General features: G+C 40.2%; 1 protein-coding gene across 2 annotated transcripts in view; it reads right to left on the bottom strand.

Moving 5' to 3' along the window:
- Positions 1-9,338, bottom strand: part of LOC104368968 (neuronal acetylcholine receptor subunit alpha-7) — a 45,168-nt gene extending 35,830 nt beyond the window's left edge. Inside the window, exons 1-2 of one of the 2 annotated variants that reach the window (XM_042804219.1) lie at positions 8,848-9,338; positions 7,575-7,714 (exon numbers count right to left, since the gene is read on the bottom strand). In XM_042804219.1, the coding sequence (XP_042660153.1) occupies positions 7,575-7,714; positions 8,848-8,902 (195 nt within the window). In that variant the 5' untranslated portion in view covers positions 8,903-9,338. Of the gene's footprint in view, positions 1-7,574; positions 7,715-8,847 lie in introns of those variants that run through there. The other variant, XM_032990434.2, reaches the window with a different exon arrangement.
- Positions 9,339-26,156: the final 16,818 nt, after the last annotated feature.

The raw sequence follows: 26,156 nt of genomic DNA, 5'->3' as shown, positions 1-26,156 counted from the left end.
ACTGAGTTCATATAAACATGAAAAAGTTTGAATGCTTTCATTTTTCCTTTGGTCTGCACAAGTGAGTTGAACAGCGTAAAGGAACAGGATTTCTCTTGAGATTCTGCTGCTGCTCACTACATAAAAAAAAAAAACTATTCAGTGCTTTTCTTTACCCGAACTAGAAATTTTAAAAAGAAACAGGAGAAACTGGAAAATAAGTGAAAACTGCTGTGTAGTAAATGATTTAATTAGCTAGTAAATGTCTGGAGAAATCATGAAAGATTCCTGACTAAATGGTGCTATGCAACATAAATAAGAACTTCAATATTCATTTAGATAACTAAATTCAACTTTCTCAAATAAAGTATTAAATGTTGATTCTTCTGATAGTAAAAATAAAAAATAAATTAAAAAAAAAAATTATCAGAGTTGACCAAAATGGTCACATTGAAACGCACCAAAATGTTTGTCACTGTAAGTCCTGCTACAGAAGTCACAAGCTAAGACATTATTGATCCAGCACTTGCCCAGGTTTAGCAACTTAGCTCAGAAAGAGATTAAACTAGCTCATTTTTTTGCTAAATATATAACAGATTTTCAGTGAAGAAAAGCCACGGGTAGAGGTCTGTGAGCAGTTTAAGCTACTCCAAAGCCAAAATAAGTACAGGTCATCTAGAAGAATGACTACTCAAAAAATTGATACAGCTAATCGCTCGGTCCCAGAGGCCCTGGTGCAAGCCAAATGAGGCCAGAAGTTGGTGAGATCATCTCCTTCAGCAGCACAGTGCTGAGATCAGTTTAGCACACTCACAAAACCTGAGTTCCACATAGAAAGTTGGTATAAATTCCAGATTCAAACTAGAAAGCCCCAGAACACAGTAATGTTTTCAACAGTTGCAGAGTAAAATTGCCGAAATTTCTTAGAAAAATCTAAGACGTATTAATGAAAGTTAATATCAGAAAGCCACTGGCTTGATCCCAATGCAATAATTCTTCTAGTCTTTAGTACTTCTGTGCTAAAGTTTTATTTAACACTGTTTAGTACGCTTCAACAGTTATGACATGAATGATTCTTATGTTAAAAGAATCTAGTCTATCAAAATATAATCTGTTTGTAAATGTTTTGGAACAAAGATGATCGTCTCAGGTGTGTTTACATATCATCTAATACAGGGGGAGTATAGACTGTGACTACAATTATAGTTGATGGAATGATAAAAATAATACAAATATCTGCTATCATACAGAGGCAGTACTGACCTGTCTTTTGTTCCATTTAAGAAAGCACTTAGGCATCAAATTAAACTCATTCAATACAACCAGAGTCCCTAGTGGATGGATTATTTCCAGCATCCAAATATTTCTTAAAGTATAGAACTCAAAATTTCATGTAATTTAGGCTTTGGAAAAAGCACGCATCAAATTGGGTCAAACCAGTCCTCTTACTCTACTTATACAACAAGACAATGTTAAATTCTAGTCTTGCCCTCAGTATTCTCTGAACCCCTCCAAAACTTGTCTTCTATAAATTTAAGAAAAATATTACTTATTCTATCTTCCAGATGAAATGAAATTAAATTAAAATGCTGACTCAGTATAGGTGCCTGGAGAATCTCACCATGTAACCAAATCTCACCGTTTTGACAGTGAAGCATTGACAACTACTCTGAGATTTTCTAGCCAGTTCTGCCATGTGAGCTTATTAAGGCCTTATTCTCTAGTTTTCTGCTAAGAAAGTTACTTAGAAAGCGTTTATTAAAGTCAAAATGCATACTTTTCTGCAAATAGTCAAGAAATCTGGTATACTTCACCTAAAGTATCTTTATGCCATGTACCTGTTTGTGTTGAAGAAGGGAAGGTGCCTCATTTTTCTAGAAGTGTTTTTTAGTGTTGTTCCCAAGTTGGAACGTGGGAAGTTCTGCTTAGGTGTTAGGAAAACAAGTCTACCATGATGATAGTTGAATACTGAAACAGGTTGCCCATGAAGGTTGTGGAATCTCCTCCATGGAAGTGTCCAGTACTTGACCAGACACAGTCCTGAGTAACATGATCTATTTAGACATATTTTGAGCAGGGGAGTGGACTAGATGACCTCTGGAGGCCCCTTCCAAACTTCCAAATAAGACTGTAGGATTCTTCTACTTGTTTATATAGCAGTAAAAATTAAGTTTGAATTATCATTGTATATCTCAATGTATTCCAGTTCTTCATGTCTGTGTCTCAACAGTAGTTTGCAGTGTAAATATATGATCATTTTGCATTAATTTCTAAGGTTTCATCTTCTGACTTTTGGGGCTGGAATTCCCTCAGATATATTCCTCTTAATGGTGTTAACTTACAGTAGCTACAAATATGTCTATTGTAAAAATGTCAGGCTAGGCACAAAATTCATACCTTCATGATCACTATGTTTGTTTTTCTATGCCATTCTGCATGGGATCTAGCAGCGCAGGAACAGCACTGCTGCTGTGTCTATTCCTAGTGTTCACTCTAAACCAATAGGTAGGAGCTGAATATTCTCCTCTGATGCTATTATTGGGATGGATGTTACAAGAGAAAATAAGAATGTTAAAAGGTGTTTGCCTCCACATAGCGTTTAAAAAAGTGGTGACTGCAATTTTATCCAGTGTGGAAATTATATAATATCATGGTATTTCAAGGATCTGTTTCTCAAAAAGGCATATGCTGGAAGTTTTTCCTAAGCATAAGTTAGGCTCATATTCTGTTCCAACACCAAAATATTAGACAGACAGAGGCCAAAGACTGGCTTTTCGCGCAGGTAGTGAGGTTTACATGAGGTGAGATGTAGAGAAAAATAAGTAGCTTCTCTACATCATGTTCCTTATTTTTCTGACATTGTACTGAAGCTATGACCTTGACCAACTATGACCATCCATTAACCCGTCTTCCTCTGCTGCCGCTAAGGTATGCAGATACCCTTAGCATTTGTCCCTTAAGATTTTCCTTCTGTGCTTATTCTTAAATTTGGTTTAGTTTTCTGGAGTCAGATCTTTCCAAATATCTTCTGATTCGGATCCAGAAAGATGTTTATTTTCAGGCTATTCATTCAACGTACATTGCTTTCCTGCAAGGAGTTTTGAAAGAAGATTTCAGCAAATCAAAGAGGAAGTAGGTTATTTTTCATTTCTTTTGTCAAATTGTTTGGCATTTCTCATTTGAAGAAAATTGAAACAAATAATTATAAAAAGCAAGAGAAACCTCTTATTCCATCTTCTGATATTATAATAATTCAAATGTCCTTGAAGAGCATTTATGGACAGTTTGCTGTCTCCACTCTCACTTCAGGATGATTTAATTGCAAGATTGTTTGCAAAGGTTTATGAGCAGTGATTTTTCTGTTAAGGAATACAGGAATAAAACAAACTGAAAGATACCTAGGATGTCTCTCTTGAAAGTTCTTGTTAACTTGACACAGAGGCTTTTTTTTAAGTCCACTCCTTTCAGACCAATTTCTTTCCATTTTGTCCCCCATCCTTTTCCACATTAATGCCACCTGTGCTGTCTCTCAGGTCTACCATGCATTCCCACTTCTCTAAGCACTCCCCCAGGTTCCTAGCTCTCCATTCATGTGTCTCCAAACTGCATTTTTCTCCTGTTGCCACTAGTCTCCCTCCCCATTTAGCAACACTTTGTATAATTTACTATGCCAGCTTGCATTCTCAATAGCCAGTACATTAACTCAATTTTCTAGTGAACTAAACAATGCTGGGGCAATCAGCACTTACAGGTCCCTCATTATGTAGTCCTGATACTAGCATGCATATTAATATGTAATACCAATAAAAAGAAAAACATATCTGTAAGCATAGGGTATAAATAATCGCTAGTTTTAGAAAGGGTTAAACTAAAAATGTAAGGTAGGAAGCATCCACTGTATTTGGAAAAGTTTTCATACACAGTCTCACCTTTCCTATCAGCAAAGTCAGAGTGGAAAGGAAGTAGGGAGTAGCATCAGCCAGGATCCAGCCTGGCTCAGTCATTTTCTGGCAGGGATTTGATGGATCTGCTCTGAATAGGTCTAATTCCCAGTACAGCTGGTATCAGCTGAGAAGCCATTAAAGTGAATATATAAACTACAGGAAAGTATGATGGTGACATGTTTTGTTTCTAGCTTGTTAAACCAGTAATTGTTACTGCAAGTAGCTGTCATTCCCACCAGCATTGGCTTCTTGTTGACAATTCAGAAAACTCATTTGTTTTATAGTGTGAAGCGTAATTTACTTCATGGTTGGTTTCTTTCTTTCCCTGTCAATCCCAGATCTCTGAGAAAGAAATGCAGTCAGTTTTACAGCAAGCAGAATGAGCTGTAACTAAACTGCCAGTACAAAAACTATGGCTTCTTACTGATTATGAAGGAACTTTTTTGAAAGGCACATAGGATCAAAACCTCCCTTTTGAATCATATTAGCTAAGACTAGCGAAGTCATTGACTATACCCAGATTGCATAGTGATGTGTGGATATTTGCCCTTCAGTTTGCGTGGATCTCAGTTAAACTTGACAACTCCAGAAGAAATTAACTCTCGGAAGTTGACCGCCTGCTGCCCTTTGGCTGTTTGTGTCTCCCAACAGCCAGCTGTTCATACAGTAGTCAAGGACATGGCTATAGCCATGTCAGGAGTGTGGAGAAGATAGAGCCCTACTGTTAACTCCTAGAAATGCAAACGAATACTTTACAGTATAGACGTAATTTAAGTAGGAAAAAAAAAGTCTCATGGGCATTCAGCTTGTTCTATTCAGGAAACATTTTTGATGACAGAAAGAAGGCTTCTGTAAACTGTATCATCACTAGGAGGGTTTGGCCATACAACAAACCTTTCCCAGGTTGGTTAATACTTAAAAACAAGTTAGCTTAACATATTCAGGATGAATGTGTCTATATAGAATGACACCAGAAGTGTAATTTCTGAAAGCCAGGGAATAAATTGGTCTGTTCACAGCCCTTTTTTTATTTTGGATCTAAGTGGTTTTTTGAGCTCTCTTCTGAGATAATTCTGAAATTAATTGTATGTAGTGTAGTGCTAAGAGTGACAAACCCAACCAAACAGCAAAAAAACCACAGCATCAGGGTTTTTATCCTGGTTATCAAAATAAACCAAGCACTAGAGAAGTGTTTCCTGAACACACAGTTGTACAAAAGAGTTGTCAAAAATCCTTTGAAGGGGACTGTACTGTCTTGTACCAAAGCAACCAGTAGCTGTGAGAAGGCACATACTGCAGGAGGAAGTCGTTTCTCAAAAGGCGCTACAGAAGAAGGCCTTGTAAACAGTCCATAGTTGGGAAAGGGTTTTACTGAAGCCTGGTTTAAGATGCAATTGAAGCACCACATACTGTGCTGAGTTCTGCAGAGATACATTAAAAATTGGAGTTTTGGTCAGGTTCTCAGTTTGAAGAGGCCTTGAACAGACTGGGTAAGCTTTCCTGAACATACTGGCCTATTTGTACTAAAGATAAAAATGTAACTAAAACCAAAGATATACAGGAAATATAGTTACAAGTAAAGGAGGGCTCCAGCCTGTAGGAGCTGCTGCAGAAGCCTACTAGTAAGGGGCTTGATGCACCAGAAAGAGGAGCTAGACCAAAGCTCCCTCACACAGATGATATGGGGCCAAGAGAACCGACTGGTTATTTCTGCCCTGTCCTCCACATTCCCTGCCGTACGTGGCAAGAGACCTGTGAAGGTCTGAGCCAGCAAGAATAGCTGCAGCGGTAACCCGGATGGGGACCTTCAGGCCTGCAGACCTTTGAAGCACTGTCTGTCCCATGCTGTCCTTCGTTCTTTTCACTTCAGCTTCCTTCTCTTACTTTCTTCTGACCTGCCCTGTCCTCATGATTTCCACTGCCCTTTGAATGCCTTTCTCTTTGTGTTATCTTGTCACTTTAAAGGAATCCAATTAGAAGATGAATCATGAAAATAATATATACCTTATTAATACAGTATCATTTATTCCTTTTGTGTTGTTCCTCACTTTTACATTTTTTCTGTTGTCTCTGACTGTCCAAAGTCATTCTTGCTTATTTGTCTATTTAGACTGACTCTTTGTTCCAGAAGTCACTGACTACTTGTGTCTTCAGAGTATTCAGTGGGAGGAGATCCCCTTTTTTCAAGATCTCTAAAGCCTACCCATAATAAACATCATTAACAATAAATGCATGCCCACATACAGTTATTGGGATGTTAGTGTCATCTGTTTTATCAGCCCATTAGTACAGGCTTTTACCTCACATCAAAGTTTTGGTCTAATACCTGGCTGTCCTCTCCTAGCCCTCAGGTACCTGTGCAGTACAGCCACCGTCTGCATTGCGTGCGGTCTGCCAGCACCTGTTGAAATTGTTGCACTCTGCCTAACACATACTCTTTCCTCACTATCATTCAAAGAATATATGAGTCCATATAGCTTCTGCTCTGCTTGCTGGTATCACATATATTAAAACTCAACTGCCGTAGACAAGGATAGAACTAACATATTTTGCCTGTTGGCTTTAGTGGCACTGACACTGAAGCAGCTCACTGACTACAACTGCCTACTCTTACTTTAGCAAGTAGTAAATATCACACTGGAAATACACATCCTATTTTTCACCTTAGGTCTAATCCATCTAAAACTTGCAAAAATGTGCATAGAAACGATGAACATTTAAATCTGCAGAGTTATCTGTGTGTGCTGACCTTCAGATACTAAATGAACAGTGTCTGGATTTTGGCAATCAGCAGCTTGAAAGGGAACAGAAAGCAAGCCACTTGTCACGAATAATCCCATCCTTCTTTTTTTTTTTCAATTTTGTTGTGCCTTGAACTTTAAGCATCTGATGGAAAGATAATGGCATTTTGAGGTTAACTACTAGTTTTAAGTAATTAACTTCTTTCTTAGTGAGCGTGGCTAGTTGAATTCAGTAAAAATGAATACTGTAAACCCACTTATATATGGAGTTTGATCTCTGTGCTGCGGTGACAGAGAGATGCTTAAATTACTTATCTTTGAATCCAAAAGATCCTAGAGTGCATTTTAAAAGCCTGCCAAGCACTGCACAGGAATACCTATTGATATACCAAACAACTGTGGTTGCAAATACAGCAGCTAAAATTTAGGCATATAGAATGTAGCAATCTTGTCTAAATAAGATAACAAATAATATAACTTGGATTTTGTCCAGGACACCCCTTTTCTCCCTCCCCCATCTCCAAAAATAAGATCTTTAGTGACCACCAGAGTCAAAAACTTTGGTTTTGCATATCCTCTCCCTCCTTCCAACACCTCCCCGCCCCCCCCCCTTCTTGTTGGTTGTAAGTACAGTTAAGGATTCAAAAGGCAAAGTATGCAGTTAGAGCTTCACTTTAAATATTTCATACTGCTAAGAAGGTTGTGAAATATTAACAAGAGATCTAAGAAAGAGGCAAACTTCACTTTTAAGTTTACTTTTTTAAAAGGCAGCCAAAATTTGTTGTTGTGTCTTGGATTATTCGTGCTTTCCAGTATCTTGCAGTCTTCCTTCACTATCACAAAGCTCCATTCTAGGAAGGAGAAATACACCCTTTTAAAGAAATCATTTCCTAAAAGGTTACAGACTCACCACATCCATGATCTGCATGAGGCTGAGAGTGAAGTAGACCGTGAGCGGCTGGGAATCATTTGCAACCGGTCGCTCCAGAGGGTTGTAATTTTTCAGCAGCTCCTTGTAAAGCTTCCGTTGGAACTCTCCTTGCAGGGACTCTTCGGGCACAGGAATAAAGAGATAAAAAATTAGGATTCTACATCAGAAAGTAAAGCTAGGACATACGTTCTTTTCCTGCTATCAGATATTATGTATCTGTTGTTTTACCTGCTGCATTCTCAGGAAAATGTTGCCGTAATTCATATAGCTCCTTAGCTACAACAAAATCTTATCACAGATGTATCACTCTTTCTTTTCATCCCAGCATGTAAGGGGGATTCCCTCTTTGATCATTTCTTGGCTGGACAGGAATGATAAATTCTAAATGCTAATGATGCTTTGTCAACATATGCACCCTTTGGTCCAGCAGCAAGAAGTGAAGAGGAAATATGGTACCTATATTTTGACACCTGTCCTGGCATAGCTATAACCAGAAAAGCAGAACACAGATACAGCAGAGGGCATCAGCAAGACGGCGGGAGAAAAATGGCCACAGGTTAGACTGAATCCTGCTCCCAGACTGCTTCAGACTGAGAACTCCTTGGGACCAAGTACTCTCCGCTTTATTCTCTGTTCATGCAGCTATGAATCAAGGAGGGGGGTACAGGGTATCTGGCAGAGATGATAGGCACTATATTAATATACATGATAATATTTAGGGATTTTTGTCCTAGTTACACCTGAAACCCAGGGATGGTCATTATGCTGCCGGTTTTCTACAGAGGGAGAGGGAGCAGATCCACATGGATGGAGCAGAGCAGATAGACCAAGGGCTGAAGTGGTTTCAGAATGAAAGGAAATCTGGGCCAGGGTAGGAACAGGTCCCTGTCCCTACTCCAGACAGACTTTCCTCTCCCCCGTTTTCTAGTCCTGAACTCCCCCCACAGAAAGCCACACTCGCTGCCCCGAAGCCTCTGCCGTTTGGGTGCCCCGACGGAGTTTGCTCCCCCATCCCCACTGCCCCTCCCGGCAGCTCCCAGCGCCGGCAAGCCCGCAGAGCGGCCCGGGACAGAGGGCAGCTCCCAGCCGCAGCGGCCGGACCTGGGGGGGAGAGAGGGGCCGGGGACCCGCCGTGCCGTGCCGTGCCGTGCCGTGCCGTGCCGTGCCGTGGCCAGGGTAGCGGTCCCTGCCCTCCCGGCCGCCCCCGCCGTATCCCGCCCGGGCTGCCCGCGGGAGCACGGCATTCACTCACCGCGCACAAGCCCCGCCGCCGCCAGCAGCCACACCGCCAGCTCCTGGAGGCCCATCCCGGGAGACCCGGCTCGGCGAGGGAGGGAGGGAAAGAAGGAGGGAGGGAGGAAGGAAGGAAGGAGGGAGGGAGGGCGACAGCAGCAGCGCCTTCCGAGCCCCGCCGGCCCCGAGCGGCGCGGGCCGAGCCGCGGATCCGGGCCGCTGGGAGCCGCCGGCGCCCCTGGGACCTCCGGCAGCTCGGCCCCTTCCTGCGCCCGCACCGCAGCTCACCGTACGGCGCTGCGGGCTCGGGCGGAGCGCAGGAATGCTGCCGGCCCGCCTCCGCGTCCTGCCTCCCCGCCTGATGGATTTCCCTCCCTTCCCCTAATCCTGGAGCGTCCCCGGGCCGGAGGGGAGGGAGCGAAGCCGCCGGCAGGCTGTTACTGCAGCTGGAGCGATGCGGTGCGCTGGGCAAAGCGGCGCCGGCATTATAGAGACGGGAGCGGGGGCAGCCCCCTCCCCGCTGGGCAGCCGCGCCCCGCAGCCCCCCCCCCCCGCGCCCGCGGGGCCGTCCCCGACCCCCCCAGCCGAGCTCTCCCGCAGCGGCCTGGGCTGCGGCGGGGCGCGGGCAGCCCGGCCCTGCCCGCCCGGAGTCACGGAGCGCGAAGGCTGCTCCGGGCAGGGAGGGAGGGAGGGAGGGAGGGAAGGGAGCCCGCCCGGCCCGATCCCGTCAGGGCAGCCTGCCCGCGCGGCTGCCGCGGGGAAGCCGCTCTGCCCCCTCTCGCCAGCAAGCCAAAGGGCATCGGGTCCCTGAGGGCCAGGAGCTGCCTTCCCCTCCCCTCCTCAGCCCAAGTGCTCCGTCATCCTGTTTTGCCACCAGCGGCGGCTGCTGCCGTGGAAGGCGTGAATTGGCGCCGAGGGCAGCAGAGTGCCCTGGGCAGGGTAGCTGGAGGGGAAGGCAACCGGGGGAGGGCCGGTCCCTGCTGGCCTTAGCCAGGAGTTTGGCTTCCCGTCACATTTTGGGGAGGAGGGAGATGGGCAAAATGATGTTGCACACATGGCTATTAAATCCCCAGCAGAGATACGGGACTGGGGGCTCAGGTGCTAGATGTTTCATCTAGATACGGGAAAAACAACCGTGGCTGAGGGGCCTTGTGTTTAGTGCTTGGCAAACACATGACTGAGTAAAATTATGCCTGTGCTCCTGTCTGGTGTAATGATAAGGCAACCACAATTGGAAAGCAGGCCTATAAAATTCAGTGCATTTTGTTCATTGTCTGGTTCCCATTTGCAACTTCAGGCACAGTTTTGAGACCATACATGGGTTATTTATTTCAGCCCAAATCCCTGTCCTTCAAATCCAGTTGCTACATTAAATGAATGTCCCAAGCAGCTGCATTTAAGGGAGAATCGTACTGAAGAATGTCCTCGTTTGTGAGGGGTAACTAAATGCCTGTTTTTCAAAGTAAACAGCAGTTTATTAGTTCACGTTAATTCTCAGCTTTAAAACCCCAGGTAATCTGTTTTGGCTGAAGCACTGGCCTAACTTGCGTAGCCACTGTTGATGCACAGTGTATGTAAATGTTGAGCACAGGAACAGGCGAAACTGGGGGCAACCCCAGTAGCCCAGCACATTGGTGCATCATGTGTTCCGGCCGTAACAGACAGGAGGACTAAAACATTCCCCTTTTCATTTAAGCAACATGGCAAACTGCTTTACCAAGGGGTGGTGGAAACCAGCAAGTGGCAATGGTAACTCTCCAAAAACCAAGCCATAGCTGATGCAGGGGCATACACTGTCAGAGTTCTCAGGCATTTTTTTTAACAGTCCATCTAGGTTGAGTTTATTATTTATCTTTTTTGCTTTGTGGTGTTTTTTTTTGTTTCCTGTGAGATCTTGACCTTTTTGGGCCAGGTAGCAGGCAGGAGCAGGTTGCTAGGGGAGCTCTCTGTTATTGGCAGAGAAACCAAGTATTGTCCATTTGTATTTCAACCCCACCATGGCAGTGGTCTTAGTACCCAGATTTTTGCCTTATCTCATTTAGGGAAATAAACTAATTTTCTTTCCCCCTGCTCTTTTTATCCACTGCTCTTTTGGCACAGGTGCCCCAAATCTTTCTGGGGCATAAATTGATCAGGCAAAGAAATCTGGAGAGGAAATTTACAGTTCATGGCTGACCTCTACTGTTGGCTCATTTTTTTGCTCTGCACATTGTTTTGTTGACAACTGCCTCACCCCGGGGTGGTGAAGGCAGGGTCAGCAGTGAATGCACTTGTAGAAGCATCCACAGCCCAAGGGCCTCAGGGCTCTGTTATAGGACTCAAAAGCTAAACCCTTCAGGGAATGGTGCTGAAACCCTAAATTTCAGTAGTATAAGCACTGAAAGAATAATTAATAACTATTTCTTTGATAAATCTTAACTTATTTTTTGTTTGTGGCTTTTTTTTTTTTATTTTAGCAAATTAAATTTTATAGGCACTTTAGAAATTCTCCTCTTTAGATATTCTTTAACAGCAATCAGCAGCCCAACTCCTTAATTAAACTGTGTCCAATCAGGTACATTCCTTCTAAAGAGTTTACCTTTCTAGTCAGAGATTCTGGTATGAATGCACATGAATGGCAGGAAGGGGTTAAATTTGCTTTCTGTGGACATCCTGGCTTATGAAAGCTAATTTCACAAATACTTATATGGCTTGATTGTCTAGATCCTAGCAAAGAAAGATAAACACTATACTGAAGTCCTCTACTAGTCTTCATTTATGGCACAAGTTATCCTTGTAAAAGTCTGCTGTTTACAACTTAAAAGGAAGCTGTACAGCCTGTGGCCAGCAGAGGCTCTTTTCTTTGCCTCCAATGCCCACCAGAGATAAGACCCACTCTTGTCTGAGCTTTAATTCTTCTTTCTGTTGTATGCTATCCAACCAGGTGATTTGGAGGGAGCTGTTTCTGCTTCCCAGATAATAACTGTTTAGACACAATGATGAATGCAAATTCATTTAACAATTACAGGCTGTAGAAACTATTGTGGGTCTCCCAGCCCACTTCCCATAGTCGTGTGTTCAGTAGAATATAAACAAGCACTTAATATCATCTTGTTTCTCATTGGACATAATTGGACACAGCCAATTGTGTGTCTGTTTCTGAATACCCAATATATTCACAAAGATAACAGTATGCACAGGTCATGCATCTTTACATGACGGTCAGGCATAAGAAAATGTTTGTGGTAATAGTATGTATCTAATACCAGCATGCTGCCTGTTGTTCCTTTCTCTGGTAAGCAAAGTAGGTATAGCCTTGTACAAAAAGCGAAAGTCCTCTCTCAAGTACTCTTTCAGATCTATTTTGAGAGTGAGGCACAGAGCTACTAGAGAAATAACTACAGGATTCTGAATTAATGTGTCTACAGAAAAGACCCTCATCATGATTGTAAGATGTTTGTTTATACTCAGAGAGTGTCTTCCTAGTTTCATTTATAAGACTAATTTCATACACTGGTCAATTAAAAGAACCAAGGAGTAGAGAACATTCAGAATGACTCATGCAGTCATTATAAGATGTTGCAGTTGTCCAGGAATACCCTCTTTTTCTCTTTGCACACATTTACAGGTAACCAAAGTGTGCACCTTCCTAATGTGGCAGAAGATGATAAGATAGCCCTGAGATTAGGCTGATAGCAGAGAAGTGACCATCTCATATTATATGCAACTAAAGTGACTGCATTTGCTGACTTTGATCTAATTATTGTGCAACTGCAATGACCGGGACTTCCATATCAGAAAAAAAATCTGCTTTGTCTTTAGAGAAGAAGGTAGAATAGACTAGGTAATTTACAGCATATTTTAAATGAGACATACCCACATTTATCTGAATGTTATTAGAATTAAACTACCTCTTTAATGTTTGCCTGGTTTTTTAGGTAGCCTTAGTAATTGCATCTCATGTTATTAGTTATTCTCTGTTGTTTATTTTGCATAACTAGTAGCTTCAGTGATGGACAATGTATATGTAAGGACCCAGATTTTTTTCTGTAAAACATCCTGGAACAATATATTGCTTCTTCCTTTTGAAGAGGTAACAGGTAGTTTTGATGTTGAGTTTTCTATTGAAGGACAAATTAGTGATCTGAAATCTGGTTAATTTTGTAATTAAACTTTATATTCTATACATCAAATCTTGACCAGAGGTTCACAAAGATAATCTCTTCCAAAATTCTTAGCTCCTACACCAGTATGTGATTTCCAGAAACTGATCCATTTCCCAAACAGTCTTGTTGGGAAGGATAAAGAAGAACACAAACTATTCTGTTGTTTAAAAACAACAAAGCTGCTGCCCTCGCACTTTGTAAAAAGCAACTACAGAAAGAACATTTCTGAAAAGTGATCAGATGTGAAGAATAAGGATTTGTAAAATTTGTGTAATGAATTTTCATAACTGATGATCATTTCTATAATGCCAACACCTTTCAAAATCCATTATTGTCTTTCATTACTGTTCACATACACTCACATTAAGGTGTGAGCATAGTTATTAAAGAACAGTGGCAACACCACTGTGGTATAGTGAATGAAATATCTCAAATGAAATAACTGCAGAGGTTTCTCAGCATATCTACCCTACAGGTGCTTTTCTCTGTCAAAAAATATCACAGATTTTCATTGATGTCATGCTTAGCACATGTTGACTTTAGTTTCTGTATAAGAAATTACTTGTTCCTCTCATTTCAACCTCTGTCAGGTCCTTCTGAGTAATTTTGTAATTCCAGGATTTGGCATTCATTTCTCACTGACATAGAATTCACAGCATTAGAGAGTCACTTTGCCATCTTTCTGCATGAGTGTGAACAACAGAAAGTTGGCAAAATTGCTTTTCTTCACGCTGGTTGATTTTAAATAAATACGTAATTTAGGGTTCACAGAAACTAATTAAACTTGACAGGAAATCTGCATTTTAGGCCTGCAGCTTTAACAGATCCTCATCTATAAGCATCTGAAGACCAACCTTGTTTATCATGTCCTAAAGCAAGATACTAGAAATTTTTCCTTGCTGAAAAAATTACCATCTGCTACAATTTAAATAACTAACATAAATTCCGCAAAAATGGTCATTTGATCTGTAAAGACCGTGCTAATAAGGTCTTTGACCATAAAGCAAAGCTCTAATCCTTTCAAAGACAAAAATGTTTGAAACATGACTTTTTTTCCTGGGAATGCTAAATAATGTTGTATTAGAGCTGAGCGCAAATTCATTTAAACTTTGAAGTTATAGTTGAGGCAGGGGATATGAAACAGGTCAGTCTTACAAAGCCAAATTTCTACAGATAAGATTTCTAAAAAGAAAAGTAGTCAAGGTGCACTATTCTGCTAGAGGATACTGAATTTTGTCCTATAGAATTCTAATGGTTAAGTTTTGGTTCATCAAATGCATACATTTTTAATATGGCTAGGGGAAGAAAGAATTTATTTTTTCAGGTCTCTGCATTTTGTCTTGGAATGCATGGATTGCAAATTTACAACCGTATTTCTTACATTGCATAAAACCAGCATTCCCTAACACTCCCTCCCAGCTTCTCCTGCAGTATCAGTATCACTCCTAAAGTAAATCATTCCAGTCCACGTATGATTTATTTTAACTAGTCACTGGTGAAGGTGAAGTTGATGTTTTTCAATCATGTGGAACAACAAACCTCATGTACCATCTTCTATTTTAAATGAGATCTTGTCCTTTCTCTATATTTGCATCCTTTATAGTAGCACAGCGCACAGACACCAACAACAGGCTACGAAGGGGCAGATGCCATGGGGAGCTGCTAGACACAGGAGAGGAATTCATTGCTCTCGGCTCTGTAGAATGGCAGCCAGTCATGGCTCACTGAAAAATGGTGTTTGTCTCCAGACGGCTGGTGACAGCTCCTTCAAGGAAAGTGTTGCAAATGGTAGCATTCAGAGAATGGAAATAAAAGTGAGTGATTTTTGTTGTCAGCATACAGCATATTTGGAGGCCACGGATCCTTCAGAGACAGGGAGATTTTCAAAACGAGATTCCTCACTGAACTTAAAGGAACTCTCAAAGCAGGTACCGGATTGTTTCTCCGATGAAGAGCTGTGGACCTTCAGAGGGAGGAACTGAAACTACTTTAAGTATATGTTTTGGTGGAAAATTCACTACAGATAATTCAAACCACTGGATGTGATCTATTTTATCTGGATCCCCTAGATAGAGAAATACAGACAGGTACTGCGTGTCAAAGTGCTGGTTGTGGTTTTGCCATGCTCAGGAATGCAGGCCAGGTTTTTCTGCATGGGCAGCAGAGCACAGAGCGAACCGTGCTCTGACATCCCAAACACGGCAAATGTAAGCACCAGAGAGTGCCTGCTGGCTCCTGGGTGTGCTGGAACAGCCAAGGGTGTGGGAGTAGTGGGTCCCTCTTCCAGCTGGACTTTTGATGTTATTGATTGTGACAAAATGAGTGGGACTTCTCCCTACTCATTCCTGGTTCAAAAGAAGACCAGCCGGTCTCCTCATTACATCGACTGCAAAGCCAGTAAGTGGGTGTACTAAGTGTCAGTACCACAAATCATGAAGCAGAGGAATGCAGCCTGGCTGTTGCAAATGGAAGTGAATAAGCAAGTCTAAAGCCTTGTGTATCAGCCCACAGTACCCGGCACCTGACTAAAATGAGGCCTTGCTGAACAGCTAGTGCCAGAGAGCTGGGTTGATCACTGGGGTGGGGATGGCGTGTTCGTGTGAATGGATGTCTTATAATTAGATATTTAAGTAATACATAGAAAATATAGCCCTCAGTCATATGTGATTCATCTACTTAGCACTGAATAAACTGACAGAATAAATGACTGACTAATGGCCCCAGCATAGATATCTGAAGAAACTGTTTTATGAGCAAGTTGGGTGGTAGCAATGAAAATAGACATACACAGAGGAAAGACTTTTCCAGCAATAAACCTGCCTTTGATTTTAGCGATAGTTCTCAAAATAAAACTTCCCAGTTTTCCAGTAACATCAAAAGGGTTTTGTTAGTCATGAGTGAGTGCAAATTGCTGTCAGTGTTTTTTTCTTGAACTAGATTTTTTTAAAAGACCACAGTTAGTTCATACACTTATTATGGACAATTTTTTTCTAAATCATCCTTTTAATATGACATAGAGGATGAAAAAAAGGAGAATGGTACCATAAAGTAGAGAGAGGAAGGAAATGCCTAGGGTTTTTTTCAGTGATTTTAATTAGGTTGGAGGATTTTTCAAGCTTGGATAAGCTTCCAGGTATCTTCTTTAGCATTTATTTTGCAGGAGGAATTTTAGACCGCTGGTTGTTTTAATGATAAAAGATATGATAAAAATAAAGCAAAAGCCTGACCTAAAATTTGTCTGCCACTTAGACCAACATACTTGAAATGTCTTCTTACATTCAGAGATAATCTTGCTTCGCACAGCTCTAGGACTTTCTTCTGCATATCTTGCTACTGTAGATAGAAGAAGCTAAATCCCTTGTTTTGTAACTCCACTGGTATTGAATTTGATATATGTGGTATGCTATTAGAGCATGAGAAAAATTATCATAGTCACCTAAGCCAGGCAAATAAAGCAAGAAATTCACAGGAGCTTATCGAAAGCTTTCTATTTTATTATTTCAAGTTGATTTTTTAACTAGAGATGTTTGGATACCCATACTTCTTTTTATGAAACTAAACTTTCAGAAACTTTCAGAGATTTGTCTATTTTTGCTCCATACACAGAATGTCTGCCTAACTAAAACAGTGTTCCTGCTTTTGCTAATTTACATAAGCGAATCTTAATTTTTAATTGAAGCTATTGCTCCTAACAAATCCTCTGGGATGCCTAAATAAAATGCTGTGGGTCTCTTTAATGGCTGTAATTCAAGGCTATCTTTTTATCATGGTCAAAATTGCTATTCTGGATTCCCACTTAATTATGAAGATAATGCAGTATGGCAGGTCAGAGGCAACAGTGACATTGCTAATGCCAGGCTGCAAGGATAGCTTGTAAGTAGCTGAGATGGCTTGACTATTTTAAGTGATAATTTAATTTGTCAGTTTGCTGATGCATTGTCTGTGGTACTGATTTTTATAACCCAAACATTTCAATGTTTTCACATGATGATGATAATAAGATAGAATTCATAAATAATAGTACACTTTTCAAAAGCATTGCAGTGATTTAGAGCCTATGTTATATATATATTTTTAAAGAGGATGTGATCACCTGGGAGCTTAAGTCTTGTGGGAACTCAATGAGTTTATATGCCTGAGAGCGTGGTTTTTAAGCAGGCAGATGCATTTTATTTTTAGGAATAAAATAAATAATAAATCACCAGAATGGTTTTGAAAAATTTACTGTATCATTTCTTTTAATATTTAATGTTTAAATACTGTGTAACAAACTCATTTAAACTGTTATTTTTGAAAGCTGTGAATTGCAAAGCCCAGAAATCCCCAATTAAGCGTGTAACGAGAGCACAAATTCCCCGACCTTCTCTTGCAGAATGGAGATGGCCTGAACGTGGTTTCCATAAGCCAAGCAGAGGTGCTGGCTCCCTGCTGAGCACCTCAGGGTGTTGTGTGACAGAGGACTGGTAACTAACTTGTGAGCGTCATCCTGATAGTTCACTGAACAGCAGTTTGGCAGTCACACATTTTCCCTCACTGTTGACCTGTTTTGGAGTCACTCCAGGAAATCATTCTGTTTCCCTAAAGGGTTCTGAGCTGCTCTAGCATTTCTGCTGCTTTTTTATGCCCGTGTAGCAGTTTGTTTGATTCGTGCATTACACTGACAGATTCAGCCCCAAATTCCAGTTTCATTGTATCATTTTTCTAGTTTTTAGGAGGATGTGGCAGGATTCCTTCGAGGAAGAAATAGAATTGTTCTGTGAATGTGGAAGTGCCCAGCTGATAAAGGACAGGATGCTGATAAAGTTCTACATGACTGTCTGGGATTTAGGATTACAGACAGGAACAGGAGACACACAGGTGCATTGGCTTTTTTAGAGTAGTAGCACTCTCTCTATGTTTGTATATATTTAAATTTTTATATATATATTTTGTATATATTTAATTTTTTTCCCCTTTTGAATTGAACGGCTTAGCTAATACGGCTTACCTTTAGCAGAAGGAATAACTGAATCTTGGATGAAATTTTAATATAATACTTGCTTTGTTAAGTGAATAATTATGGAATGGCTAGTTTTGAGGTTTTTTCTCTTTTCTTTTTAATGAAGCCCGGGGATTCATAGAGTATGTTACTGTTGGTGCTAGTACACATTCAGGTTAATAATTTAAGAAACGTACTTCTGTAATTCATAATCCAGTTTCTTCAACAGGGACTGTATAGACCATGAAGAAAACAAGAATATCATTGTCAAACTGATGAGACTGAGACACAAAGAAAGTTAGAAGAAAGCGGCAATCAGGTAAGTTTTGAATTTTTCTCCTTGAACATCTTGCTAGAGCCACATGATTCTAAAGTCTTCCTTTAGGAAAATTCCATTAAATTCAAACAAAGTCGGATTAAAATGAAGTATGGTAAAATATTCAGCAGAGCTCTGTTTCTGAATCTTCACTTTCTTAGGCCTGCAGGGCTTAACTGCGTATTTCCAATGTTACTTTGAGCTGTGTAATTTAACTGGAAGCTCATTGCTTTAATGACCAGGAGCTAACGAATGGAACCCAGATTAATACAAAGCTGCCGTACTGAAGTGCAAGGTCCCCAGTGTTGTTCAGGTGCCTGGCAGGTCCATGTGGAATGCTAGGCATGGGCTCTCTGACGAGCAATATGTGAGTAGAGAGCCACCCAAGGCAAAACAATGAAGAAATACTGAGAATACATGCAGGGCTTAAATGTCTTTCTCTCTCTCCATGTGTGCTAGAGGCATCTGTGTGCTATCTGTCTGGAGTACCTTATAGAAAGGAATTAAAAATTCATTAGGAAAAATGAGTATGGTCATTTAAATTGATGCTTGTATTACCGGTGGAATTGAGTCTTAATTACATGGCATGTTTAAGTGTATGACATCAACCATCACTAGTAAATATAAATAATGCCATTGCTAAGGCAGTAATATCTTTTGTGTTATGCCAAATTACAGATTATCCTATATAGAACTATTTTCCTGACATTTCTGAGAGACTTCTGTAAAGTTTAGGCATCCAGGACAGAAGCGTTTCCCTTCCTGAATACTTTTTTGTAAGACAGACCAAAAAAACTGTTCTTTCAATAGGTTAAAAAAACCAATTACTGTCTTCAAAAACAATTCTTTCCCCTAGGAGCCAGAAGATTCCCTTGTCATAAGTTTAAGTTTTTCTTTTTTTTTCTTTTTTTTCTTTTTTTAACATAGTTCTATTTATAAAAATTCTAGAAGTGAATCACTGAATTCCAAGCTCTGAAATTCTTTGCAGATAATAGCAATGAAACTTGCCTAAGGTGTAAGCAAGCAGCAATTTAAATATTAACTATAAGTTGATATTTCACAATGCTTCCTACATACTCATTTATAAAACACTCAAACTGCAAGCTTGTATAAATAGCATTTATTTACTGCCATGGTATAATTGAAAGTTTGATGTTTGAGAAAGGTTAACACTGGTAAATGGGAAGTAGTAACAACTGTTACCTCCTTGCTGTGTAATCTTGTGAGATGACTTAGAGGAAATGGCCCACCATTAATTTAACTTGAATTGTTATAATCCTCATCTAACAAGGATATTGCACAATGTAATTATTTTGTTATACATCAAAGTGATATTGGTGTGCTTAGACATAACTAATGCGCAGCAAGAACATCTGTTTACAAAGGGTCCTTCAGCTTCTGGAAATTTGAAGCCATCAGGTCCAGTAGCGGGTGAATTAAATACGATAGATAACCAGTCTCCATTAGTACATTAATTTAATTGCCTTGAGTGAAGGAAAAAAAATTAGCACAGAAGGAAAGGCCATTACTTGTCCAGAACGCTACCTTGCAATGGTTCTGCTTTCTCTCAGTATCAAATTGGCCACAGTTTGTAAGAAATAAACCATTGCAGTGCTTCATTACTTGTGGTTGTTTAGACTTTCGCATTTTCTCTTTTATGTTAACTCCATCAATGCCTCTCTCTGTACTTTTTTTTTTTAATTGTTTGTTTGTTACTTGCACAAAGATAGTGATTTGGCTGATAGATTGTCACGAGAAGCCTTAGCACAAGTATAGACTGTTCTGGGACTATGGGGCATTGGCTAATAGTATGGTTGAAACCACAGTCACAGAGAGATGTGTCTGACCTATTTCAAATGTCTTGTACTCATGTGAAAACCAGGTTCATCATGCATGAAGCTGCAAATTTGTTTCGATGCAAAATATAAGATGTATTTTAGATAGCACATATAAATATGTGTAGACGTTTCAGTATTACCCACTATATGCTTCCGTGAGCGAGAGTATAAATGACAATTGAGCTTGTTTATCATCTGCAATTAATCATGCTGTACGACCCTGGGCTGAGAAGACCCTGAGAGCCAGACCCACTGCTGCTGTTCCAACATGCCTTTGCTTATTTCTTTGACTGTTCATGAAGTGAAAGGTTCTGAAATGAGCATAGTTGTGCATTTTATATATTCCTCCTTCTTAAACTTCTGAATTGTGATTAAAATATCTCCTTAGTGAAAATCTTGCTGTTCTGCTTTTAATACCATAATATTCCATTGCCCTTGCCAGATGCGAACACAGATGATTACCTTGTTGCAGTATAGATGGCTCCATTCCTGTCCCCGTTTTTTAAATCTTGAATCCTCAGTTGTTCCCCTGTCAGCTTGTTGAGGACTCTTTTTCAAGGCCAGTGACAAGAAGAAAGGGCTTCACTGTCATCATGAAATGTATGAGGTTCTTTGGACTCTGTTTGGTCTTGGATCTTGTGTGTCAGACAACTGTCATTTTAGTTAGGGAGTTTCTCCAACTTGATTGTGCTTTGTGGGAGCCAAGCTGTAGTAGAGTGTGTGGAGGAGGGCTTTTTCCCCTGATAGGGTTGTTTGCCATGAGGAGTTCCTGCCATTTGTGTGTGCACCGGGGTCAGGCAGCCCCAGCCTGTCCCCAGCAGACCACAAGGAGACTCGCGCTTAACTGGATTTCTGGTTTTGCCTTGGTTAATGGATTTGTCTTAGCAGCTGCCATCCATAAGGAATGATCTTTTGACCTACTGAAATAATTTGTATGACTTCCCTAAGTGCTTCCTACCTGTTGAAATCCTTTTCAAAAATGTCAGTTCTTGCAGATATGCAGCTTAACTGCTTGCTTGTACCCGATGAGAATAGTGGCATCAGGCAGCATTAGGGACTCAGGGACAGAGTAATACTCAATTCCTTCTTCACTCTTTCCTCATTATGTTTTGAATTTAACATGGTGTGGGAGTACAGCCAGGGCAACCTAATGGATGTAAATAATCAATTTATCACTAAGTAGTTTACTGAAGTAAAGGGCCCAAAGCTATAGATAATGGGCCCAAACTATCGTCAAATCAATCAGGAGATCCAGTATCGCACCACTGTGCTCTGTCTCATGGTATCAGTACTATTTGGATTTTCCTTGTCTCTCCTCACTCTGGATGATGGAGATTCATTACTACAAACAGTGATAATATTACACTATTCATTTTTTTGTCTCAGTAGTCCCTGATAACTGGAAACCCCAGATGTTAAGCAATGGTTGAGATTTTGCTATTAATGTGGCAAGATACCAGGAGACCATACCAGAGACCAGCAGTCTCTTTTGTTCTGCAACATAAAACGTCATACATGCAAAGAGGTAAGCAAGCAGTTTACCGTATGCTGTGAGCTGCCACATTCATTTTAGGGAGATTAATCTCACAAAGGAAAGCATATGTGGAATGGGGTCATAGCGCTTCATGTATTCAAACTTGTGTAAGATACAAAGTGATCAATCCCCATAACAACTTTGTAAAGTAAATAAGGTTTATTATTTAGTAGTAAACAGGTTAGCATTTATCTTTTCAAAGCATGGCAGTAGCATAAAATGTGTTTTAACTTATATTGTTTTCAGTTATTTGCATTTTAAAAGCTCTACTTTGAGTTTTTATACCTTCCTAGAATTTAATGATTTATATAATATAAGATACTTGCAATGTACTGAAATTACAATTCTCAAAGCTAGTGGAGAAGAGCATGGCACAACATGGAAATTCAGTTTTTTATATGCAGACATATATGTATTCTAATGCGCAATTATTGAATCCTTTTAAGTTACTCTTAATGGAGATAGCAAGATCACAAAGGCACCTAGCAAAGCAGATGCATACCTCACAGTCCTGATATCATCAGAAAACGGTAGCACAAGAATGAGAGAGCAAAGGCAGTAAAATCTGTCTTCATTTATAGTCTGCTTCAACTTCAGTTGCATATAATGGAAGCCTGTTTACTGCACCAGCATTTGAAAATGACCCTTAGCAGAAACTGAAGTCAGATTTAATGAGAGTAACTGTTTGGAGTATGTGCAGCAGTGCATGATGCATGATATTTTCATTCCTGTCTCTCTACAAGAAGCGAATCTCCTTTCTTCTCTCTCACCAGCAATTCCTACTCATCCTTTCATACAGCTCAGGCTTTTTGTATTATGGCAACTACTACTTAAGTCTTCTTCTTAAACTAGATCCTGGTTTGGTATACATTACTGATGCTCTGCTGAGCTCAAAATATTTTTTCATTGATCTATGCCAGTAAAAGTTATGTTTCTCCCACATATTTTTCAACGTTTGAGGCTATTCCACTGTATTATCTATTGAGATAATCCTTGCATGGATTGAGAGCAGCTTTTTGTGCTGGGCCTAGACCTTCATCTGGTAGTAACTGTTCAGATTATCCTGTGGTCTTTCAGCCAGAGTCAGTCTTAGAGGCAGAGGCAGTGCTGGGAGAGGAGCCTCTTCTGCATATCTGCACCAGATCCTGGGATGATCAGTGTGAAATGCATTGAAGTGCTTTGCTTGATTTTAGATCTTAGCTTTAGAAGAACTACCCCTGATTTTTTTCTGGGCTTAGGAGTTCAGGTTTTTTAATGCTTTGTGTTAACCAAAGTTCTGCTTACGGAAAAGGCAGCAGAAAGCTGTGGTCCCCACTCAGCATTCTTCGCACATTGTCTAAAGGAGTATCACAATTACCCTTGGAGAATTTTTCTTAACTTGATCTACCTTTATTGAGATTTTACAGAGTGATGGAGTGATGTCTTTAGAGAGTTCTTCTTTTTTTTTTTTTTTTGGTAACAATGCATAATATTGTTAAAAACTTCTATATTTATCTCAGTGGTATTGCAGCATTTATGGATCATGCAGATAGTGAGCATCTTCCTTTACTTGCCAAGAGTAATAGTGACACCCTGTGGCCAATTCAATAGAGGACTTGCACCGAATTTCCATTGTTTTCTTTCAAATTCACCTCTGAATTTCTTACAGCGTGGAGAGTATCACAGGAGGAATCCCTACTCTACACATAGGAGGGCTTCACTGATTTGTCATGTCTCTCATTAGATGTTTCCATTATTGGAATACATGCCTGACGAGCACTTTAATTCTAAGATACAGAGAACACCCTCTGACCCTGATGGCTAAACACTTGAGAAGGTAGAGCAAGAAACATAGAAATTGAAAAAAGAAAATTACATTTCAGTTTAAATTGGCATTACAGGAGTGTACTGCTGTTCATTATCTTTCATAACATTTTTCTCTAACATGGAAACTGTCCACTGAACTATATCGGTACGTAATGACAAAATATCCACAATATAAAACTATACTACATGAATGACAAAATGTTGAAGTTAAGATTATCCTTTTAACTTCTTACTTGCATCATTACTTTGGTTTGCATAATAGTCTAAATAACACAATTGCTCTGTAACTACTGACAGAATTCTGTTTCCACTTAAGTCTTTTACTGTACAGTACCATAGTTTTACTGTGTTATCACGTGCTAATGTAAAAGGCATGTACCCCCATTAAAAAAATTTTAATTAGTTTATCCTTCACACTTGCCATGTCATTCAGGCAACACAGCTGAGTGAATACTATGGTCTGCACGCTGCAGGTGATTTAAGCGTCATGCATGCTAAATAGCTGACAAAAGAAAGATTTTAAAACTTCATGAGAGGAGGTGGTCTGCTTTTGACTGTTTTGGGTTTTTGTTGGTGGTTGGTTTTGGGGGTGTATTTTTTAGGGAAGTAGGAAGGAGGAAAAAGATTAAGAAGTATTGGGCAAAGATCCCTGTGAAAATTCACATGAATCTTCTGTAAAACACAGACTGTATTAAAAAATTAATGAACATGCAGGGAATAATGTAATAAATTACGTTTTGTGTCTTCTGTGCTTGAAATTTAAGCCTATTACATCTTGTCGTATCAAGAGTCCATTTAGGTTAGGTGTTCGGGTGGCAGGGTTGGAACAGACTGCATTAGTCAACGGTTTATTCTTCAAAGACTTGTAAGCAAGTTAGACAAGTGTCTATAACAAATATTTTAGGTAGAGTTGGCCCTATCTTGAAGTGGAGAGTTGGAGCAGATGGCTTCTCAAGGCTTCTCCCAGTCCTTCCTGCACTGAGTATTGTTATGTCAGTGTACTTTCTTTTAAGAAGTATTTTGTGCATATTCAGTATTATACTTTCCCAAATACACTAAGTCTCATTCTGTTTGCTTGAGTGTCATCAGAAAAACACTGCTGCTTCTCACTACCTCTTTCCATTTGCCAGCCCTGGCAGACCTGTGTTTGGTGGTGCCACAGATAGTGACTCACAGCACGAGCACATTGTGTTGAACAACAGAAGCACATTACTTCCACCACCAAAAGCCCTCTGTATCCCTTCAGGACTGGCACACAGGAATGCCACTGGGGGCCAGCACGGCAAGGAAAAATAAAGGGGCAGCTCCACTTTCAAGCACAGCTATTTTCTTTTATTTGGCTTTACAGGATCTCTGTAGGTCAGCTTTCAGAATTAGTTTCCACTTTGCAAAGCCAAGCTTTCATAGACCATAGTGTCTGTAACACTGTCCACCTGGCTTCACAGTTATTCCCCTGGTGGCATGCTGTTTCTGAGGGGAGGATTTTGTCATGCAGCTTTTAAGATGACTGAAAGATACAGGGACTCTGATTCTCCCTTGAAGAACTGAGCTGTTACTTACAGATATAGCACTCCCTGACAGACTAAGCAGACAAGACACTGTTGACCTATTTTGCGCAGAAAACTTAACAAAAACAAACAAACAAAAAAGTAAGTAACTGAGGGGAAAACAAAACAAAATAATTTGGTTTTCCAATTGTTTGAGCAGAGTAAAATGCAGCAGGCAAGTAGGGAGCATGAATTATGACAAATCAATTAATGTGCTCATCCTTGTGGGTTTTGTGTTTTGTATCAAATGTATTATTGTTTGTAACTTTCAGCTCTGTCTAAAATCTTCAAACCCATTCTGTGCTTCATCAGCATGTAGCTACTCCTCCTTGACTTTGCCCATGCAGCCTCTGTTCCGTCACTCCACTCTTCTTACTCTTTCTCTCTGTTACTTCTCCAGATTTTTTAATCTTTCTTCATACTGCTTTTTTGAATTCTGTCTATTCCTCAATTTTTCTGAGAACCCTCATGGTCTGCAACATGTGCCTTCCTTACACAAGTGCCTAGTCAGAACACTCTGTGGAAAGGATGGGCAGCGGGCAGGCTACACTTGTGTGTAGAGCTGGGCCTAGCTCACCGCTTCCGTCTGTCTCCTCCCAGCATACCAGTCCCTGTAAGCTGTGCCTCCCTTCACAAAGCACTTTATATGGTTTGAAGGCACTGCTTGACAGTAGCTCTCCTTTCAATATTGTTTTATTTGGGCTTTTAGTTATTTGCTTTAGCTGAGATTTAGGACAAAATATTTTCAAAGTAGCAAAAGTGAAATTGGGTAGTATTTCATGTGTTGTTTTGTATCTGGATGAATCACACAAGATTTTTAAAAGAGAAACATTTTATTAAAGTCCTATATAAATTGTTTCTCTGATACCTTGTATGTTCTTCATATCATACCAGATTATCTCAGGTACAGTTTTCTAATTACAGAAGAAAAAATTTGTTGGGTTTTTGTTCCATCTCTTTTTGATTCTTTCTTTGTTCTTTTTTTATAAAACACCAGTGATAGTTTTTCCACTGCACACGGCTGAATATTTAGGAATAGATAAAATACAGACATGAAGGAAGAAAGAATTTTTAAGACAAATCTTAAGAAGTGTCTTCAAGCATTTCTTTGTCTCCCTGTAGTGAACTGGGCTTTCCCCTTAGCTGCCATTGTAAATAGACTTC

The sequence above is a fragment of the Tyto alba genome, unplaced genomic scaffold, assembly GCF_018691265.1.
Source record: "Tyto alba isolate M040663 unplaced genomic scaffold, T.alba_DEE_v4.0 Super-Scaffold_41, whole genome shotgun sequence".
Taxonomy (NCBI): domain Eukaryota; kingdom Metazoa; phylum Chordata; class Aves; order Strigiformes; family Tytonidae; genus Tyto; species Tyto alba.
This window is presented reverse-complemented; position numbering and strand designations above follow the sequence as displayed.